Consider the following 18,840-nt stretch of genomic DNA (forward strand, 5'->3'; position numbering starts at 1 on the left):
TTTAAATAAATAATGTACACATACCACGCTGCGCCTTGGTCGGATCCATATAACGAACGTGACAGACTGTTTGTTTTGGCAAATGATTCTTTGAAACGACCCAGCCGTATTTTCTTCTAATGTGGTTCCGCTATTGATATTTGCAACCATTGTGTACGTGTGCTGCTTCTGTGAGCCACAGCCGAGGCGTGGCTTAGGACCGTTTGACTCTGTCATCAAATAATTGCTTCTCCTACATAGGTCTGCAAGATAAAGGTCTCAAATCATGCTCTGTATACACAGGCATCCAAGGTCTCTATCTATATGTATGACGTCAAATATTTTTCCGCAACTGAGGGACTAGCTCCAATAGTCACGGTTCGCCACTGGAAGGAACTATCCTGCTTTCCATGATCGTCCATCTATTGAACTTTTAGTTTTCTTCAAAATGTAGTTAAAAAATTTGCCTGGGTTCTGATGAATTATGACAGTTGAATTAAAACCATGAAGCGTTTATAAGTTATTTTCTTCAAGAATCAATGGGTACATATCATTATTTTATAAGTCCAAAAATTGATATAGCAACTGCTGATTGCCCCTTAATAAAACAGCTATCAGAAAAATTGGTGATAGGAATAAGAGACAAGTGCAAGTGTTCATGCAAGGAAGACAAGCACAGCAGCATTAACAGATGGGCTCTATTTTAACAAACCTAACGCAATGGTAAATCTTAGCTCTGACGGTAGCGTTATAGGTTTGGGGGTGTGTCAGAAATATTGTTTATATTTTCACAACTGGAATTATGGGCGCAGTAGCTCGTGGTGGAGGGAAAAGGTTAGTTTTGATGAATAAACAAGTGTGTTGAGTGTGTTGAGGCTTGGCCTCTCACTGGCCAATCAGAACGTGCTCCATGGCTAAATATGTGGTTGATTCAAGTTGTGTATTTACGGTCTTTTATGTATTGTGTTGTCATCAATTCAAATTCGAATTGTTAGTCCAATATTGCCTAGTTCGTTAAATAGTCTGCCCTGAATTTGCGAGATATGTTGAACATGTTTGCAGTCCACATTGTTCTAATTGCATTGCTTTGATATTGTTTAACATTGTTAAAATGTAGGCTACAGCATTCACAATGATATATTATTATTCATTTAAATTTTATTTTACTAGGCAAGTTGATTAAGAACAAATTCTGATTTACAATGTCAGGGACACAGCTTTTAACTTGTCAGCTCAGGGATTTGATCCAGCAACCTTGCAGTTACTGGCCCAACACTCTAACCACTAGGCTACCTGCCACCCCAAATATAGGGGCTAGGTCTACTGTAAATTGCAGTCTGGAGATAGTCAATACGAAAGATTACACTCACTACGCTCTTGATAAGGCCTAAAAAGACATAGTATAATTCTAATCGTGTTGTAATAAAAACAAAACAAAAGCTTGTTTTAAAGAGGCTATTTCTAAAAACAGTTAGGCCTGTAGGCACCATAATACAGACAAGGCAACAAGGGTTTTACGCACATCCAAATAAAGATCCACTATAAAGAGACAGGGGGAATGTCGCTCACATGTGTAATGTTTTATCAACATCATAGGACCATTTTACAGTTCATATTAGAATTTCTCCAGAAATAGCAGATTAATTTGCATCCTGCTGGGCATGCACTGGTTGAATTAATATTGTTTTCTTATCATTTCAATTAAATGACATAGAACCAACGTTGAATTGATGTCTGTGCCATTTGGGATTGCATTCAAGCCAGGTACATTCTCCCCCAAATTAAATCAAATTGAATGAAAGACATGTTTTTTAAACCAACAACAATATTTCTAAATATGATTGGGTCAGAAGCATAATATCATGAAGCACTTCTCTCATGCCATTGAACTATGTACACATGTCGCCCTACATTTCTTTATGCATAACATTTACACATCTATACAAAATACTAGGCTCCTGTCAATATTATTGTTGCGAACGTGCGAGGCACATTCTCAAAGAAATCTTCCGTTGATATGGCATTATAGTAGGACTGAATAGTGAGGAGCATGTCTCGGAAAAGGGATAGCCTACTAAATATTCCAAAGCAGTCTCAGTAGACCATTTAAACCCTTTATTCAAAGGCTAATGATGCACCTATGCGCTGCTGCTCAGTCAGCCTTGATTAAGAGGAAGGTAGGCTATGCTTGTATTTTTAGACAAATTAAACAAAATGGGGGGAAACAAATCGTTTTTAAAAAAAAATCCGAAGTACGAGATTTACCACCACAAAAGGCACATCTGTCCTTCCATGGACACTGTGCATCACGGCTGGATAGGCTGCGCTTCCACTCTCAAAAGCCATGCATTTATCAACAGTGTTACCGTTAAGACCTGCTTTTTGTTGGTCTTAAAGCTGTAATGTGTAACCTTTTGGGCTACCCGACCAACTTCACATAGAAATCAGAGTTATACTGTATATCTGTCATTCTCATTGAACACAAGTCTATGAAGTAGTAGATATGTTCGATGTGTGCTATTTCTATACTTCCTGTTCATATGTTCCATTTCGGCTTCTTTTACTTTCACTTTTTTTTATACCAGCTTCAAACAACTGTACATTTTGTCACATAAAAACAAGACTAAAAGTGACAATTTCATGCAGCACTAATGGGAAGGTATAAAAGGTGCGACATGCACTACATCATTTCCTGGTTGCTAAAACACATCAAATATTGCCACTCCTCCCTCTCAGAGCAAGCGAGCTGATGTTAGACAGGTAAATTGCCTAACCTGGTGTTAAGGCTGGAAAATGCCTGTGCACCAGTTTTTACATGGCAAAATTGCAAATTAATGTGGGTTTGACACTTGTGCCTCCTTTAGCGCCAGCCACAAGTAAAGCCCAATAAGTTTTTGCTCTAAGCTGACAAAGAACTTCTGTCAAATGAAGTATGAAATCAATGTTTAAGAAAATCTTGTTAGTAATAATTTCATGCTTGCCATAATTACTAGACCAAAGCACAGTGTGATCTGGGTTCCACATATTTTTATTTCTGTGTGAAACTCACAGCAAAACAAAACAGTAAGTGAACGAACGATACATGAAGAAAATGCAGTGTTCACAGGCACTACACAAAAACAAGATCCCAGAAACAACAGGTGGGGAAAGGCTGCCTAAATATGATCCCCAATCAGAGAACGATAAACAGCTGCCTCTGATTGGGAACCATTCCAGGCCAACATAGATATATAATCACCTAGATGACCCACCCTAGTGACACCCCGACCTAACCAACATAGAGAATACAAAGCTCTCTATGGCCAGGGCGTGACAGTACCGCCCCCCAAAAGTGCGGACTCTGACCGCAAAACCTGACTCAATAGGGGAGGGTCTGGGTGGGCATCTACCGTCGGAGGAGGCTCCGCTCGCGGATACCTCATCATCAATGGCGGCTCTGGTGTGGGGATCTTCGCAGGATGCTCCGGACCATGGATCATCGCCGGAGGAACCGGACCGTGGATCATCGCCGGGGACTCCGGACCGTAGATCGTCGCCGGAGGTTCCGGACTGGGAACCCTCGCAGGAGGCTCTGGACTGTAAACCCAGCTGGATGCTCTGGACCGCAGACTATCGCTGGAGGCTCTGGACCGCAACCGTTGTGGACCGTCTCAGGTTCCGGACTGTGGACCGTCGTTGGAGGTTCCGGACCGCGGACCGTCGGTGGAGGTTCTGGACTGTGGACCGTCATTGGAGGTACCGGACTGTGAAACATCGGCAGAAGCTCTGGACTGGGAACTGTCGCCGGATGCTCTGGACTGGGAACTGTCGCCGGAAGCTCTAAACTGGGAACTGTCGCCGAAAGCTCGGGACTGGGAAATGTTGCCGGAAGCTTGGTGCGTGGGGCCAGTACAGGTGGCACAGGGCTGGTGACACTCACCTCAGGGCGAGTGCGGGGAGGTGGCACAGGACGTACTGGACTGTGGAGGCGCACTAGAGGTCTGGAGCGTAGAGCTGGCACAACGCGTCCTGGACAAATGAACACCGTCGCACGGCAAGTGCGGGAAGCTGGCACAGGACACACTTTGCTCTGAAGGTGCACTGGAGATACGGCTCATAGAGCCTGCGCAGGATATCCTGGATCGAGGAGGCACACTGGAGACCAGGCGTGCTGAGTCGACACAACCTGTCCTGGACAGATACCCACTTTAGCACGACAAGTGCGAGGATCTGGCACAGAACACACCGGGCTGTGAATACGCACTGGAGACAAAGTGCATATCACAGCAAAACATGGTGCCTGACCGGCATACCAAGGTGAGTACGGGGAGTTGGTTCTGGTTCAAACCCTGGCTCCACCAACCACCCCGTGTGCCTCCCCCAAAAATGATTTGGAGGCTGCCTCTCGGGCTTCCGTCGTGGCCGCAAACCCCGGTGTCGTCGTTGTTGCTCCCTCGCTATTTCCGCCTGCTTCCATGGCAGGCTTCTGTCTCCTGCCATAATCTCTCCCTACGTCCAGGATATCCTCCACTTCTGGCTTTCCTCCTGGGCACGCTGCTTGGTCCGTTGTTGGTGGGTTCTTCTGTCACGCTCGCCATAGTAACTGGACCAAAGCGCAGCATGATCTGGGTTCCACATATTTTTAACTCTTTGTGAAACTCACAGCAAAACAAAACAATAAAGAATAAACTAACCTTGATAACAATGCAGTGCTAACAGGCACTACACAAAGACAAGATCCCACAAACAACAGGTGGGAAAAGGCTGCCTAAATATGATCCCCAATCAGAGACAACGATAAACAGCTGCCTCTGATTGGGAACCATACCAGGCCAACATAGATATATAATCACCAAGATGGCCAACCCTAGTCACACCACGACCTAACCAACATAGAGAATAAAAAGCTCTCTATGGTCAGGGTGTGACAAATATAGGCAACATAGTGTAGGAAATGTTTGTGGCCTGGCAAAGAAAATGGACGTCTGTCCCATGTTTTCCACAACAAGCTCTCAGTCTCACTGCAGAACTATGCGTTCTTCCACAGTCTCCATACATCAAATTTCGAAGTTGCTCCAAATGTCAAATTTCGAAGTGTTTTTGTTGCTCCTGCTGCTCTGTAGCGTTCCATTTCTCCAAAGGTCAAATTTCTAAATTAAGGGTTAATTCAATCCGACATCCTCAGGACATGGATAGTTGTCCAATTCCGACCTCAATCTTGAACAACCTGGCTGGTTGGCATTCTCTAGAGTCGGTACGTACAGTGCACAGCTGTGGTGGGAGCCCCCTGCCATATTGTGATGAACGAGAGCAGTTCAGCCCAAGGAGATAGTGGTGGCGGAGGAGCTGGGTGGAGGGAACTGAAAGGGATGTGTTTTTAGGAGATGATTAAAGAGACAAAGATGAAAGGTAGACATTTTTCACAATGTCCCATAATGCTTGTGGAACGATTTGTGGGGGGAAAGGGATATGTCTTTTCAGCAAGCCAACACGACGCAGAACTCTCATGTGACCTGTCATCATAATTAAGAAACATGCAGTCATCTCTTGACTTGATATTCAGACAAGCTAGCCGCAAACAGAGTCCTCTGTGCGCTTCCCAGAGATGGATAGATTATGTATCTGGAGCTAAATGGTACGGTCCTTTAGCTCCATGTTAAGTAAGTCATATAAAAGGACCAAGTTTGTTTTGTCTAAATTAGTTGCATTATGTTGGATGAAAGGGAAGAGGTTTGTTTGTGCGACCACACCATTCCCGAGTCGGTACTACCATCTGGGCTAGCCTTACTTCCTTCTTCATTCACAATGAAAATGGATTGACGACCTGGTGCCAAAACAGAAGAGGCTTTGTTTTGGTGAATTATTTTTGTCACATCATAAATTCATAAATAAATGATTCAGTTGTTGACTGCAAAACTTTTAATATAGAATAAAATGCCCGCTGTGCAGTGCCTCCACTGCTACAAGAAAAGGCGCCAAAAATTGTTTAAAAGCACCTTTTAGCAATATACTGTAACCGACTGGTTAATTGATGACTGTGGAGGCTGGTCTCTTGAAGGACAGGGGCCTGTTGACCACACAGAGTGGTTACAGAGGTTTGTGATTGCAGCAGAAGGTGGCGAAATAAGGCTGCGAGATGTGGGTGATGGAGATCAATATGATATCATAGATATCATAGATATCACCACTCTCCAGTGGTGTGGTGACCGCAGCATTGACCTCTGAGTCATGCCACCTGGTTGAACACCATTGGTAGGACTTTGCTTCTTATTTTTTACAGTACTATTGCATATTTACTCGGGTACCTATCTGTACCTATTCGACAGAATTTTTTTTTTATTGGTAACCAATTGGTGCCTAATGCTGCTTGATTTAATGAAGTAATTCTGGTGCTGCCATTTTACCATGCAATTTCTTAGTAAATTGCCAGTAATTTCTGTTCAGGAGTTCTGTGCATCAGTCGTCTTTTACAACTTACAATGGTCTTCTAACTTAAAGAGTTTCTGATCAGGGTCAAAACAAAGTTTTATATTTAAAAAAGTGTCTTCAGTGGAAATGAAAGATGAAGAAAGACATTTGTAGTGCTAATAAAATTATAATACAGATATCCAGCAGATAGATCACAGTCCCTTTCATAGACAAAATGTCACAGTTGCTCAAACAGTATGTTCACAAGTGAGTGACAGAGTCAGGTATGATACAACCTGGCTATTAACATTTGAATGGATCTCACATGGATTTGACAAAGACTCTGGTGTGATGCTGCTTTTCGCACATCGACACTAACAATGGATAGTTAATCAGAACTACCCTTCGACTTTAGAAAGGTTTTTAGAGACTTTAGTGATCCCTTCGCGCATTAACGGGATGTATTTGACAATACCCAGTGAAATAGCAGCGCACCAAATACAAAAACAGAAATACTCATAATAATAATTCATAAATCATAAAAGTGTTATACATCGGATTAAAGATGAAATTCTTGCCACAGTGTCAGATTTCAAAAAGGTTTTACGGCGAAAGCAAACCATGCTATTATCTGAGGACAGCACCCCATCAAACAAACACATGAAAATCATAATTTAACCCACCAGGTACGACACAAAAGTCAGAAATAACGATATAATTCATGTCTTACCTTTGAAGATCTACTTCTGTTGGCACTCCAATATGTCCATTAAACATCACAAATGGTCCTTTTGTTCGATAAATTCTGTCGTTATATCCCCAAAATGTCCCTTTATTTGGCATGTTTGATTCTGAAAATATACCAGTTCCAACTCACGCAACATGACTACAAAGTATCTAATAAGTTACCTGTGGACTTGTTCCAAACATTTCAAACAACTTTCCTAATCCAACTTTAGGTGTTTTTAAACATAAATAATCAATACAATTTAAGATGGAATAAACTGTGTTCAAAACCGGATGAAAACAAAGTGGAGCGAGCTTTCAGGTCGTGCGCCCCAACCACAACAGTCCACTTGGCTATCCACCCAGACAGGAAAGGGCTACTTCTTAATTTCTCAAAGGAAAAACATCAACCAATATCTAAAGACTGTTAACATCTAGTGGAAGCGAAAGGAACTGCAAGCAAGTGTCTTGGAAATATAGATCCATATAGAAATCTCATTGAAAAGAGAGTGACCTAAAAAAAAAAACCTGGTGGTTTGTCCTCGGAGTTTCACCTGCCAAATAAATTATGTTATACTCACAGACATAATTCTAACAGTTTTAGAAACTTTAGAGTGTTTTATATCCAAATCTATCAATTATATGCATATCCTAGCTTCCGGGCCTGAGTGGCAGGCAGTTTACTTTGGGCACACTTTTCATCCGGACGTGAAAATAGTGCCCCCTAGCCTTAAGAAGTTTTTAACCACATTGGTTTCCATTCATAATAACAATACCATGAAATTGTAAATTACTATTTCAGCAGTTCAATTCAACAATCATGCCTTTTTTGTTACCTTTTTATGAACGGTTGGTTTGTTGTATAATTTCTTGAGGAACGTCAAATCCCTTATGATCGGAGGTGGTGATTGGCTATTTCTTCTGCTCAGACCAATCAGAGACTGGGATTTACCCCTGGTCCTGGCAGCTGATTATTGGAAAGAGCATTATCCTCTTCCCCACTGCACCATAGTAATTGTATCCAGTATGCAGTCCAGTATGCAGTCCCATATTGTCATAGCCCTCCTGACAGGACATATTTTACAGCCTCTGAAAAGGCTAGTACCTAATATCCAAAGGCGCAATACCCAATCAACGGAAATATATTTCTGAAGTTGATGGGGAAAAGGGGTAGGTTGAGGTGGTTGGTCTGTCCAGAGGCTTGATTGGGTTGAGCTAGTGGTATGAAAGCCCCGGATCCAATTAGCTTAGTGACCTAGGTATGGAGGAAGATGGGGCGGATTTGGATTTAAGCACCCCCTACCCACCACCAATATATCAATCTCTATTGATCTTGAGGAAAGAGTGCCCCCTATTGGACAGACCGACAGTGTATAACTTCAGATATCCCAGGGGAGATCAACTGCCCTGTGTCATTGAAGCCACGGACGTTCACGGCCGACCGATACTGCAGGCATTGTTTGCAAAAAACAGCACCACCATTATAGTGAATGGAAAAATGACAATCTTCGTGGTCAATCTTTGTATAAACACATTTTATGAGGACAATCATGGTACCAATAATTGCTTCTAATACACCAGATATATGTCTCCAACCGATTATTTTAAAATCTCAATGAGAGCACTGAGCTACCCTGCGAAGTCACTTCCTGGAGTAGCTAACACCGCGCATGTTAAGTCTCCATGAGACACCATCATAAACGACTCAATTTGGCTTCAATGCGCTATTGAGTCTTCACATAGGAATGAATGGTGTCACATGACCAATGGTTTTGTCCATTCATATATACAGTCATTGGGTTATGCAGCCAAATATTCACCAAACTTAACCCTGGGCCATGTTCATTAGGGAAAAAACTTAAAGTGTTTAAAATGTTTTGCAACGGAAAATGAATTAATGAAAATGAGGGAATCTAGGTAGTCCCCATTTGTCTCATTTTTTTTTCTTTTCGTTTGGTCCCTAATGAACACAACACTGCTTATCTTCAACTGTTTAGCATTTAGAGAGCTGTGGAAAGATATGGCTTGCAAAGAATGTCACTAAATTGCTATTTGTCTGTTTCTTTCCTCAGCCAATGGCGACTTTCCTCCTACAGTAACTGGCAACACTAAACTGCCAATGAAACCAACCAATCAGAACATCAAAACAACCACCCCGTCCAATGGAAACTCAAGAACCTTGTCAGAACATCCAACTCTGACTGCCTGTAAGTGTCCACCTGTTGTCGTATAGCTGTGAGTATCTCAGGCATAGGTGCTGTATTTGTAGTATACAGAAAAGGCAGTCTAAGAGGGAAGAAGATGATACATTTTTGTCTCTGATCTCAAGCTAGAACAATGGTCTCTGATCCCACACACAGACACTCTCTCCTTTCCTCTCCCTGCTTGCTCACTGACAAGCACACACACACACACACTTACCCAGGATGACTTCTACTCACACTCACTCCACACGTGCTGTGAAAAGGCACAGTGCTTTTTCCTGAAACAAAGTAAGTGTGCCACCTACTGGATTCATCCCCACGTCTGTAACTGTACATCACACTCTGGATTAAATGGAGCAGGACGGACAGTTTTGATCTGCAAAACGTTCCAATTTGTTTCCATAGAATGTAAATGTAGCTCCTTTCACACAGTTGACATTTTCCACCTTCGATTCTTCCAAGCACCGAGCTACTGCATAAATTAACACTGTGGATAGTGCAGAGCTGGAATTGGCTCCTTTTAGACACATTTTACACAGCACGCAACACTGACTTTCCAGGAGTATAATCATTGAAGTAATCATGTATTTTGTCTTGTCGCTTTGTCTTCGAGCCAATAGCACCACCGCAGACAAAATAAATACCTATCTGGCTGCTGATGCCAGTGCCCTTATACTCTGAGAATCTCAGAGTAATTGCATTTATCACCATCTTGTTTACTCCTCCAAGCAACAAGATGATGTTCATGACATTCCCTTCAGTATCATTGCAAAGAGTGAAATTCACAGTTCAGTCAAGACTTGTTAGCCACAGCCTCATGCTAACACACTCCCTTGCAGTCATTTTCCTTCATTATAGAACGGGTGGCTCTAATCCTGAATGCTGATTGGTTAAAACCTCATTCCAGTCGGTGTCTATTCTGCAATTTACCACCGGCTAAATCTATGACGCTTAAATGCCTATTTACTCTGTTCCATCAGACTGCGTGATCCATGGTCTCATCAGCCCAGCCAGGCAATTTATAAACTTGATCTCCACTATTAAAAGCATCTAGACATTATCTCACATTTCTTTTAGAGTAACATTTAAGGTTTGTATAAAGGTTTGTATAAACCTTGATGTCTTGTCTCTCCGACATTTGCAACATTGTTTCACTATTCAATTTCAATCTCCAGCTGTCCCATAGTAATGAATATGTTGGGAGTCGGGATGAGATAGACAAGTAGGCAGGTTTTCTCAGCCAGTCAAAATCATGAATCGGCATCATTTTTATGGATATATACAAAGAATTTAAATCAAATCAAATTGTATTTGTCACCCACGCCGAATACAACCTATAAGCCTTTAACATGCAATGTAGTTTTGAGAACAAAGAGTTAGTAAATATTTTCGGGTGGCCATTTGATTAATTGTGCAGCAGTCTTATGGCTTGAGGGTAGAACTGTTAAGGAGCCTTTGGACCTAGACTTGGCGCTCCGGTACCGCTTGCTGTGCGGTTGCAGAGAGAACAGTCTATGATTTGGGTGACTGGTGTCTTTGACCATCTTTGACCATTTTTAGGGCCTTCCTCTGACACCAGGTCCTGGATGGCAGGAAGCTTGGCCCCAGTGATGTACTGGGCGATACGCACTACCCTCTGTAGCACCTTATAGTCGGATGCCAAGCGGTTGCCATACCAGGCGGTGATGCAACTGGTCAGGATGCTCTCAATGGTGCAGCCGTATAACTTTTTGAGGATCTGGGGACCCATACCAAATCTTTTCAGTCTCCTGAGGGGCAATAGGCATTGTCATGCCCTCTTCATGACTATCTTGGTGTGTTTGGACCATGATAGTTTGTTGGTGATATGGACACCAAGGAACTTGAAGCTCTCAACCTGCTCCACTTCAGGTCCATCAATGTTAATGGGGGCTTGTTTGGCCCTCCTTTTCCTGTAGTCCATGATCAGCTCCTTTGTCTTGATCACATTGAGGGAGAGGTTGTTGTCCTGGCATCACACATGGCCAGGTCTCTGACCTCCTCCCTATAGGCTGTTTCATCATTGTTGGTGATGAGGCCTACCACCGTTGCGTTGTCAGCAAACTTAAGGATGGTGTTGGAATCGTGCTTTGCCACTCAGTCGTGGGTGAACAGGGACTACAGGAGTGGACTAAGCACACAACCCTGAGGGGCCCCCATGTTGAGGTTCAGCGTGGCAGATGTGTTGTTGCCTACCCTTACCACCTGGGGGTGGCCAGTCAGGATATCCAGGATCCAGTTGCAGAGGGAGGTGTTTAGTCCGATGGGTTCTTAGCTTAGTGATGAGCTTTGTGGGTGCTATGCTGTTGAACACTGAGCTGTAGTCAATAAACACCATTCTCACATAGGTGTTCCTTTTGTCAAGGTGGGAAAGGGCAGTGTGAAGTGCAATAGAGATTGTGTCATCTGTGGATCTGTTGGGGCGGTATGCAAATTGTTGTTGTTCTCGGGTTTCCGGCATGATGGTGTTGATATGAGCCATGACCAACCTTTCAAAGCACTTCATGGCTACCAACGTGAGTGCTATGGGGCAGTAGTCATGTCCTGATAAGAGAGCACATTTTCTATGCCAGGTGAAATCGTGCATCATTAGCTCATTGTTATGGATGCATCCCAACCAATTTTACTAGAAAACTGCTTAAACAAATGTGAATGCAGCTACTTCGTTGTTATTCTGGCTATTTGACATTACAGTAAATTAGCCGTAGTTGGCTAGCTTGCAAGCAATGGATAAGAACGTTTCCAGCCAGTATGGCAATTTAGAACAAACAACTAGGTCGCGTCCATAGATACAGAACAAAAAGACTGAACGACTGGTCGGTTTGGGTAGCAACCCTAGATTTGTGTCTGGACTATATCTTGTGGAAGGATGAAATAGTATGAATAAATACATCAAAATCAAGCTTTTATTGAAAATGTGTCAATCTTTATTTGAATATGTTGGTAACCCATTGTATAAAAGTTATAATGCCCTCGAAGCCGGTGTTTGGAGGATATATTGGCACGGTTTGCCAATTTATCCTCCAAACACAGGCTACTCAAGCATTAATTGACATGCCTGATCAGATATGCATCAACCTGGTAACAGACCTTTTGTAACCAACTGTAAGGTGTTTTCTATTGGTGATTAAGATACGAGGAACCAGAATGTGTCTAAGTAAGATCTGTGTCCATTAAATAATGCAATATCGAGTGACTTCAAAAACAGGTCGCCTAGCCACAGCATCACACAATCATTGAATCTCAAATATCATCTACGTTTTTTGACGATGTGTTATTCAATGATGAGAGTTGATCATTTGTTGATAATGGGGATTTTTAGTGGTCTCCTGGGAATATTACCATAGGTTTCCAAAACTGACTGGATCTTAGCCAAGACTTTAAACTAGTCCTCCTCATATGGTGTTTAAATTACAATGGCTATCTAATATATTGGGTGTTCAAAAAAGCAGGACTCTGATTTCAGGGTCAGCCTTCTTTTCATCCTTTGGCCTTGGATTATCATAGGCATTCTCCCAGGAGATTAATAAGTGGACTTGCATTTATGGCTTGGCCTTCTGATAGGCAACTTTGAAGGGGGCTTTAATATTCGCTCTGCATCTCCCTTTGGCCGGAACCCTCCAGTGCTGATGTGCTTGATGCCTGCGGGGGAAACGATAGAAAGCCTGATGAGTGTGTGTGAGTGCCTGATGAGGGTTTTAGTTCAGCGGGCCTGTCACTCTGAAGCAGCTCTCCTCCTTCCTCATCATGCTCAATGATTAACCCTGGGAAACATCAATGTCATTTCTATCTCTCCTCATTGCTCTCTGCTCTTCTTCTTACCTCTCTCTGCTCTTCTTCGCATTTCTCTCTGTTCTTCTTTGCACCTTTCTCTGCCTTTTTTCGCACCTCTCTCTGCTCTTCTTCGCACCTCCCTCTCTCTGCTCTTCTTTGCACCTTGCTCTTCTCATAACTCGCTCTCTCTCACACCTTTTTTTACTGTTCCATCTTGTTCTCTCTTTTTTTCAGACTTACTCTTTCTAACCTTTCAGACCCTTCTTACTCATTTCCACTGTTTTGTCTCTCACTCTGCTTTCTTTTAGTTCTTTCCTTTTCCCACTCTTTCTCTAATTTCCCCTGCTCCTTCCCTCTTTCTCCCCTGCTTTTTCTCACCTCTCTTTCTCTTCCTCCCCTTCTTTTTCTCTCCTCATTGTTTCTCTCGCCCATCTATATGTATTGATCTGTTGCATGAAGTCTCTCTGCACCTTTATTTCTCTGAAACCCAACCCTACAATGAGGTGTGTACTCAGACAGTGTATGTGTCTGAAATGGCACCCTATTCACTACATAATGTACATATGGCTCTGGTCAAAAGCTGTGCACTATATAGGGAATAGGGTGCCATTTGGGACACAGACACTCTCTCACTGCTGACTCATCGTTTCTATGGGGGGAAACAACAGAGTTCTCTCACAGACTCTCAGTTGATGAGCTCACTTCACTTTCTCACTGTGATTACTTCGCCGCGCGATGGGAAAGGGACTCGTCACCAACTTCAAAATGAGTGTGTGCAGTAGTTGTGTATGTGGTCGTGTTTAAGAGAAAGTGTGTATGCCTATTATTTTACAACACCAAGGACAGAGGAAGAGGAGACCGACTGAAGCGATCTGATTGGCTCCTGTCAGCAGAACAGCAAGTGATTGACAGCTGCACTAAACAAAATCGGGCCATAATGACTATGCAGATCAGGGGGAACATGTTTTTTTTTTGTCAGTTACCGTCGGTATTAGTCTCTAATTAGCCACATTCCACACGCAGAATACATACTTGTTTACTAGTCGTTAAATCAAATGGTGGTGTTGAGTTGTTTGTTTGTGAGCTGTTGTTATTCCATGTCTGTGGCCCAAATGGAACTCTATTCCATACAGTGCTTAAAGACATAGCCATAGGGCTCCATATAGGGGATACTGTGCCATTTGAGACACAACCCATGTGTTTGGAAGAGGTATTAATCACCTGGACAGACATGTGACTGATAATGAGCACCACAATACAAGATACTGTGTGTGTGTGCGTATGTTGGAATACAATATTGAAATTAAATAGACTGGGGACTTCTAAGAGACTCCAATTCAACTCATACTCATCTTCCTTCATGCATTAATATGGGCCAATCAAAGTGGAACAACCTTTTAAGGTTATATTCCAATGCAATGACCATACTAGCAGTGTGCATAATGAGTCAGAGGCATGGAATAGCCATCTGTCTCTGGTGAAAGACAGATCAAACTATTTCATGCTCATTAACGTTTATAACAGTCACCTGCCCTTTCCTAAACATACGTGCTGTATAAAACAAGGATTGGGAACCGTGTACCATGAAGTTTGACCCCTTTACCTTTCTGTGGTATAGAAACAGTATGAATATGCACAAACACAATAAAAAGCAAAACACCATTAAAACATCAGATTAAAGCTTTGATTAGTCATGAAATGGCAGCAATAGAGCAGCAGCATAAATCATAAACCAACTCAAAAGTGTATGCAGCAAGGCTTTCTGTATTGGTTATACCCAGCAATCAAAGCAAATCAAGTCAACAGTCAATTCAATGAATAATCCAGAGTTCAAATGTTACAAAATAAACATTTGAGTCAGTTGTTAATTAAGTTAGTTCAATTCAGTTAAATGCAGATCATTTAGTAAAAAAAAAGTAAATCCACAAAAAATTAATTATAATCCAATAGGAATTGTAGGAGAGACAATCAGCAATGCAGAACTTAATCTGATATGCTAACTACTCATTGGTGTCAAAAAGAAATCCATATGTGGGAGTCTAAAGGTTCAGGTGAATAAAAGAGAACAGTCGCCGATAAAGTCAATCAAAATTAATCTGGTTTAATACAAGTTGCAACACGGGGACACCTCCCGCACAGAAGCAGAGAAAATGTCTAACAGGCACTTATATATTTATCAGACAGTAATGTTCTGTTAACACCAGCCCAAGAGGCTGGGAGGAAGTCACAACATCATTGGCTACAGAATCAGAGATACATTATCAGTCTACCTCCAGTCTGATGTCAATCACTATCAACGGATAAGAGATTACTACATAACAAACAGCACTGAGTCTAGTGACCATCAACCCATGACACAAATGATCTAAAGGAACAGGTTTATGAAGCACATTTACTGAGCAATTTTACTTTCAAAGTTATCAAACAAACATTTCCCCATTGTTACTCACACCATGGCCTTTTGCGCTCCCATTCCTGTGTGTGACCCTGTGGGAGCACATCTTGAGAGAGAGAGAGGGGGGTGGTCTGTTCACCAACCAAGAATACACAAAACACCATATTGGTCTGCAAAAATATCCTCAGTGTACAACGTAAAACACCAGATAATGCATGCAGAGCAGAAATAGGCCGATACCCGCTAATTAATTATCAAAATCCAGAAAATATCTGTTAAATTCTGCATCCACCTAAAAGGAAGTGATTCCCAAACCTTCCACATCAAAGCCATCACTGACAAGCTGGTCTGCAAGCTGGTCTTGGGGCTCTGTTCATAAACACAAACAGACCCCACAGAGCACCAGGACAGCAACCCATTTAGACTCAACCAAATCATGTGAAAACAAAAATATAACTATTTCCAATGTGACAAGTAATTATGAAAAATACTGAGCAAACAAGAATGCTATTTGTCCCTAAACAGAGAGTACGCAGTGGCAGTATACATGACCACTGTGACTGACCCAAACTTAAGGAAAGCTTTGACTATGTACAGACTCAATGAGCATAGCCTTACTATTGAGAAAGGCCGCTGTAGGCACACCTGGCTCTCAAGAGAAGACAGGCTATGGGCACACTGCCCACAAAATGCGGTGGAAACTGAGCTGTACTTCCTAACCCCTGCCAAATGTATGAATGTATTAGAGACACATATTTCCCTCAGATTACACTAATCCACAAAGAATTTGAAAACAAACCCAATTTTGATCAACTCCCATATCTACTGGGTGAAATACCATAGAGTGCATCACAGCAGCAAGATTTGTGACCTGTTTGTGACCATTGTCAATACAACCATTATTTATTTGTATTTATTTTCTATGTTGTACTTGAACTATTTGCACATAATATGACATTGGAAATGTCTTTATTCTTTTGGAACTTTTGTGAGTGTTATTCACCCAAAGGGTCAGATAGTTGAACAGACTATATGATTCCCACCAGCACAAGTATATATACCCCAATTTGGGTGAAATCTCCTCCTTCCCTCTAAACATTACATCTGTATCGCAAGGCAGGAAGTTAAGTGATGTGGATAATAAACTGTTCCTTCTGCCTTAATGTGACCTGACCTGACCTCGGCCCCCATTCCTCACGAATCCCCAGCTCACCCTTATCAGTGAACTCAAACATGTTATTGCCTTTCCCTTACTTAGTACATTCCGAGACCCTGGCTCATATCCAACATGAATTTACCTAAACATATACATTCCTCCTACAGATAACCATTATTTTCTGCTCCATAAGATGCCTGATGATTAACAATATTTCAAGTTTAGAAGTCAGAACCCATCAGTGTAATGTTTAATGTACATTTTTATTGTTTATTTCACTTTATTATCTCCTCTTATGGATAGGGAGACGCTAGCGTCTCAACTGGCCAATTGCCAGGGGAAATGCAGAGCGCAAGATTCAATAAAATGCTATAAAATTAAAACTTTCATTAAATCACACATGTAAGATACTCAATTAAAGCTACACTCGTTGTGAATCCAGCCAACATGTCAGATTTTTAAAATACTTTTCAGCGAAAGCATATGAAGCTATTATCTGATAGCCTGCAGCCATCCTCACCAGCAGTAAACAAAGGAGCTAGTGTAGCAGGCGCTACACAAAACGCTAAAATAAAATATTAAATATGCATTACCTTTGACGAGATTCTTTTGTTGCCACTCCAATATGTCCCATAAACATCACAATTGGTCCTTTTGTACGATTAATTCCGTCCATATTTATCGAAAAGGTCCATTTATAAAGCGTTTGATTAAAAAAAAACAGCTTAGAAAACGCAACGGCACAACAAAATATTTCAAAGTTGCCTATAAACTTTGCCAAAATATTTCAAACTACTTTTGTAATACGGCGTTAGGTATTTTTAAACGTTAATAATGGATCAAATTGTAGATGGGGTAATCTGTATTCAATACATGAACGAAAATAAAAATGCTCTGCTCTTCATGTCTTCCGCAACTCACAAAAGTGTCCCCTGTCCCGAGTTGGCCTACTTCCTGATAAGACAAAGGAATAACCTCAGCCATATTCCAAACACTGGCGAAATCGCATGGAAGCGCTAGGAACTGAAAATAGGTTCCTATTAAATATCCAATAGCAAAGACATATAGGGAAGAGAGATGGGATTTTTTAAAATTCTGAACAGTTAGTCCTCTGGGTTTTGCCTGCTACATAAGTTCTGTTATACTCACAGACATAATTCAAACAGTTTTAGAAACTTCAGAGTGATTTCTATCCAAATCTATGAATAATATGCATATCTTATATTCTTGGCATGAGTAGCAGGAAGTTGAAATTGGGCGCGCTATTTATCCAAAAGTGAAAATTCTGCTCCCTAGCTTTAAGAGGTTTTAACTTGCATTTTCGATGTTACATACATTTCCCATGCCAATAAAATCCTTGAATTGAAATTGAATTGAAATTGAAGAGAGAGAGAGAGAGAGAGAGAGAGAGAGAGAGAGAGAGAGAGAGAGAGAGAGAGAGAGAGAGAGAGAGAGAGAGAGAGAGGAGAGAGTGACTTACACATAACCTTGTGTTCATGGTCAACGTCTATGGTTGAAGACTACAATTTAGAGGTCATGGACAGTGGTGTAAAGTACTTAAGTAAAAATACTCGAAAGTACTACTTAAGTAGTTTTTGGGGTATCTGTACTTTACTTTACTATTTATAGTTTTGACAACTTTTACCTCATTACATTCCTAAAGAAAATGATGTACTTTCTACTCTATACATTTTCCCTGGCACCCAAACCTTCCACATCAAAGCCATCACTGACAAGCTGGTCTGCAAGCTGGTCTTGGGGCTCTGTTCATAAACACAAACAGACCCCACAGAGCACCAGGACAGCAACCCCTTTAGACTCAACCAAATCATGTGAAAACAAAAATATAACTATTTCCAATGTGACAAGTAATTATGAAAAATACTGAGCAAACAAGAATGCTATTTGTCCCTAAACAGAGAGTACGCAGTGGCAGTATACATGACCACTGTGACTGACCCAAACTTAAGGAAAGCTTTGACTATGTACAGACTCAATGAGCATAGCCTTACTATTGAGAAAGGCCGCTGTAGGCACACCTGGCTCTCAAGAGAAGACAGGCTATGGGCACACTGCCCACAAAATGCGGTGGAAACTGAGCTGTACTTCCTAACCCCCTGCCAAATGTATGAATGTATTAGAGACACATATTTCCCTCAGATTACACTAATCCACAAAGAATTTGAAAACAAACCCAATTT

At 41.7% G+C, this 18,840-nt stretch overlaps 1 protein-coding gene across 1 annotated transcript in view; it reads left to right on the plus strand.

Moving 5' to 3' along the window:
* alk (ALK receptor tyrosine kinase) overlaps positions 1 to 18,840 on the plus strand; it is a 738,611-nt gene that overhangs the window by 632,934 nt on the left and 86,837 nt on the right. Inside the window, exon 11 of the mRNA XM_052470437.1 lies at positions 9,165 to 9,299. Coding sequence (XP_052326397.1) covers positions 9,165 to 9,299 — 135 coding nt within the window. The remainder of the gene's footprint in view (positions 1 to 9,164; positions 9,300 to 18,840) is intronic.

Source organism: Oncorhynchus keta, chromosome 2 (assembly GCF_023373465.1).
Source record: "Oncorhynchus keta strain PuntledgeMale-10-30-2019 chromosome 2, Oket_V2, whole genome shotgun sequence".
Classification (NCBI taxonomy): Eukaryota; Metazoa; Chordata; class Actinopteri; order Salmoniformes; family Salmonidae; genus Oncorhynchus; species Oncorhynchus keta.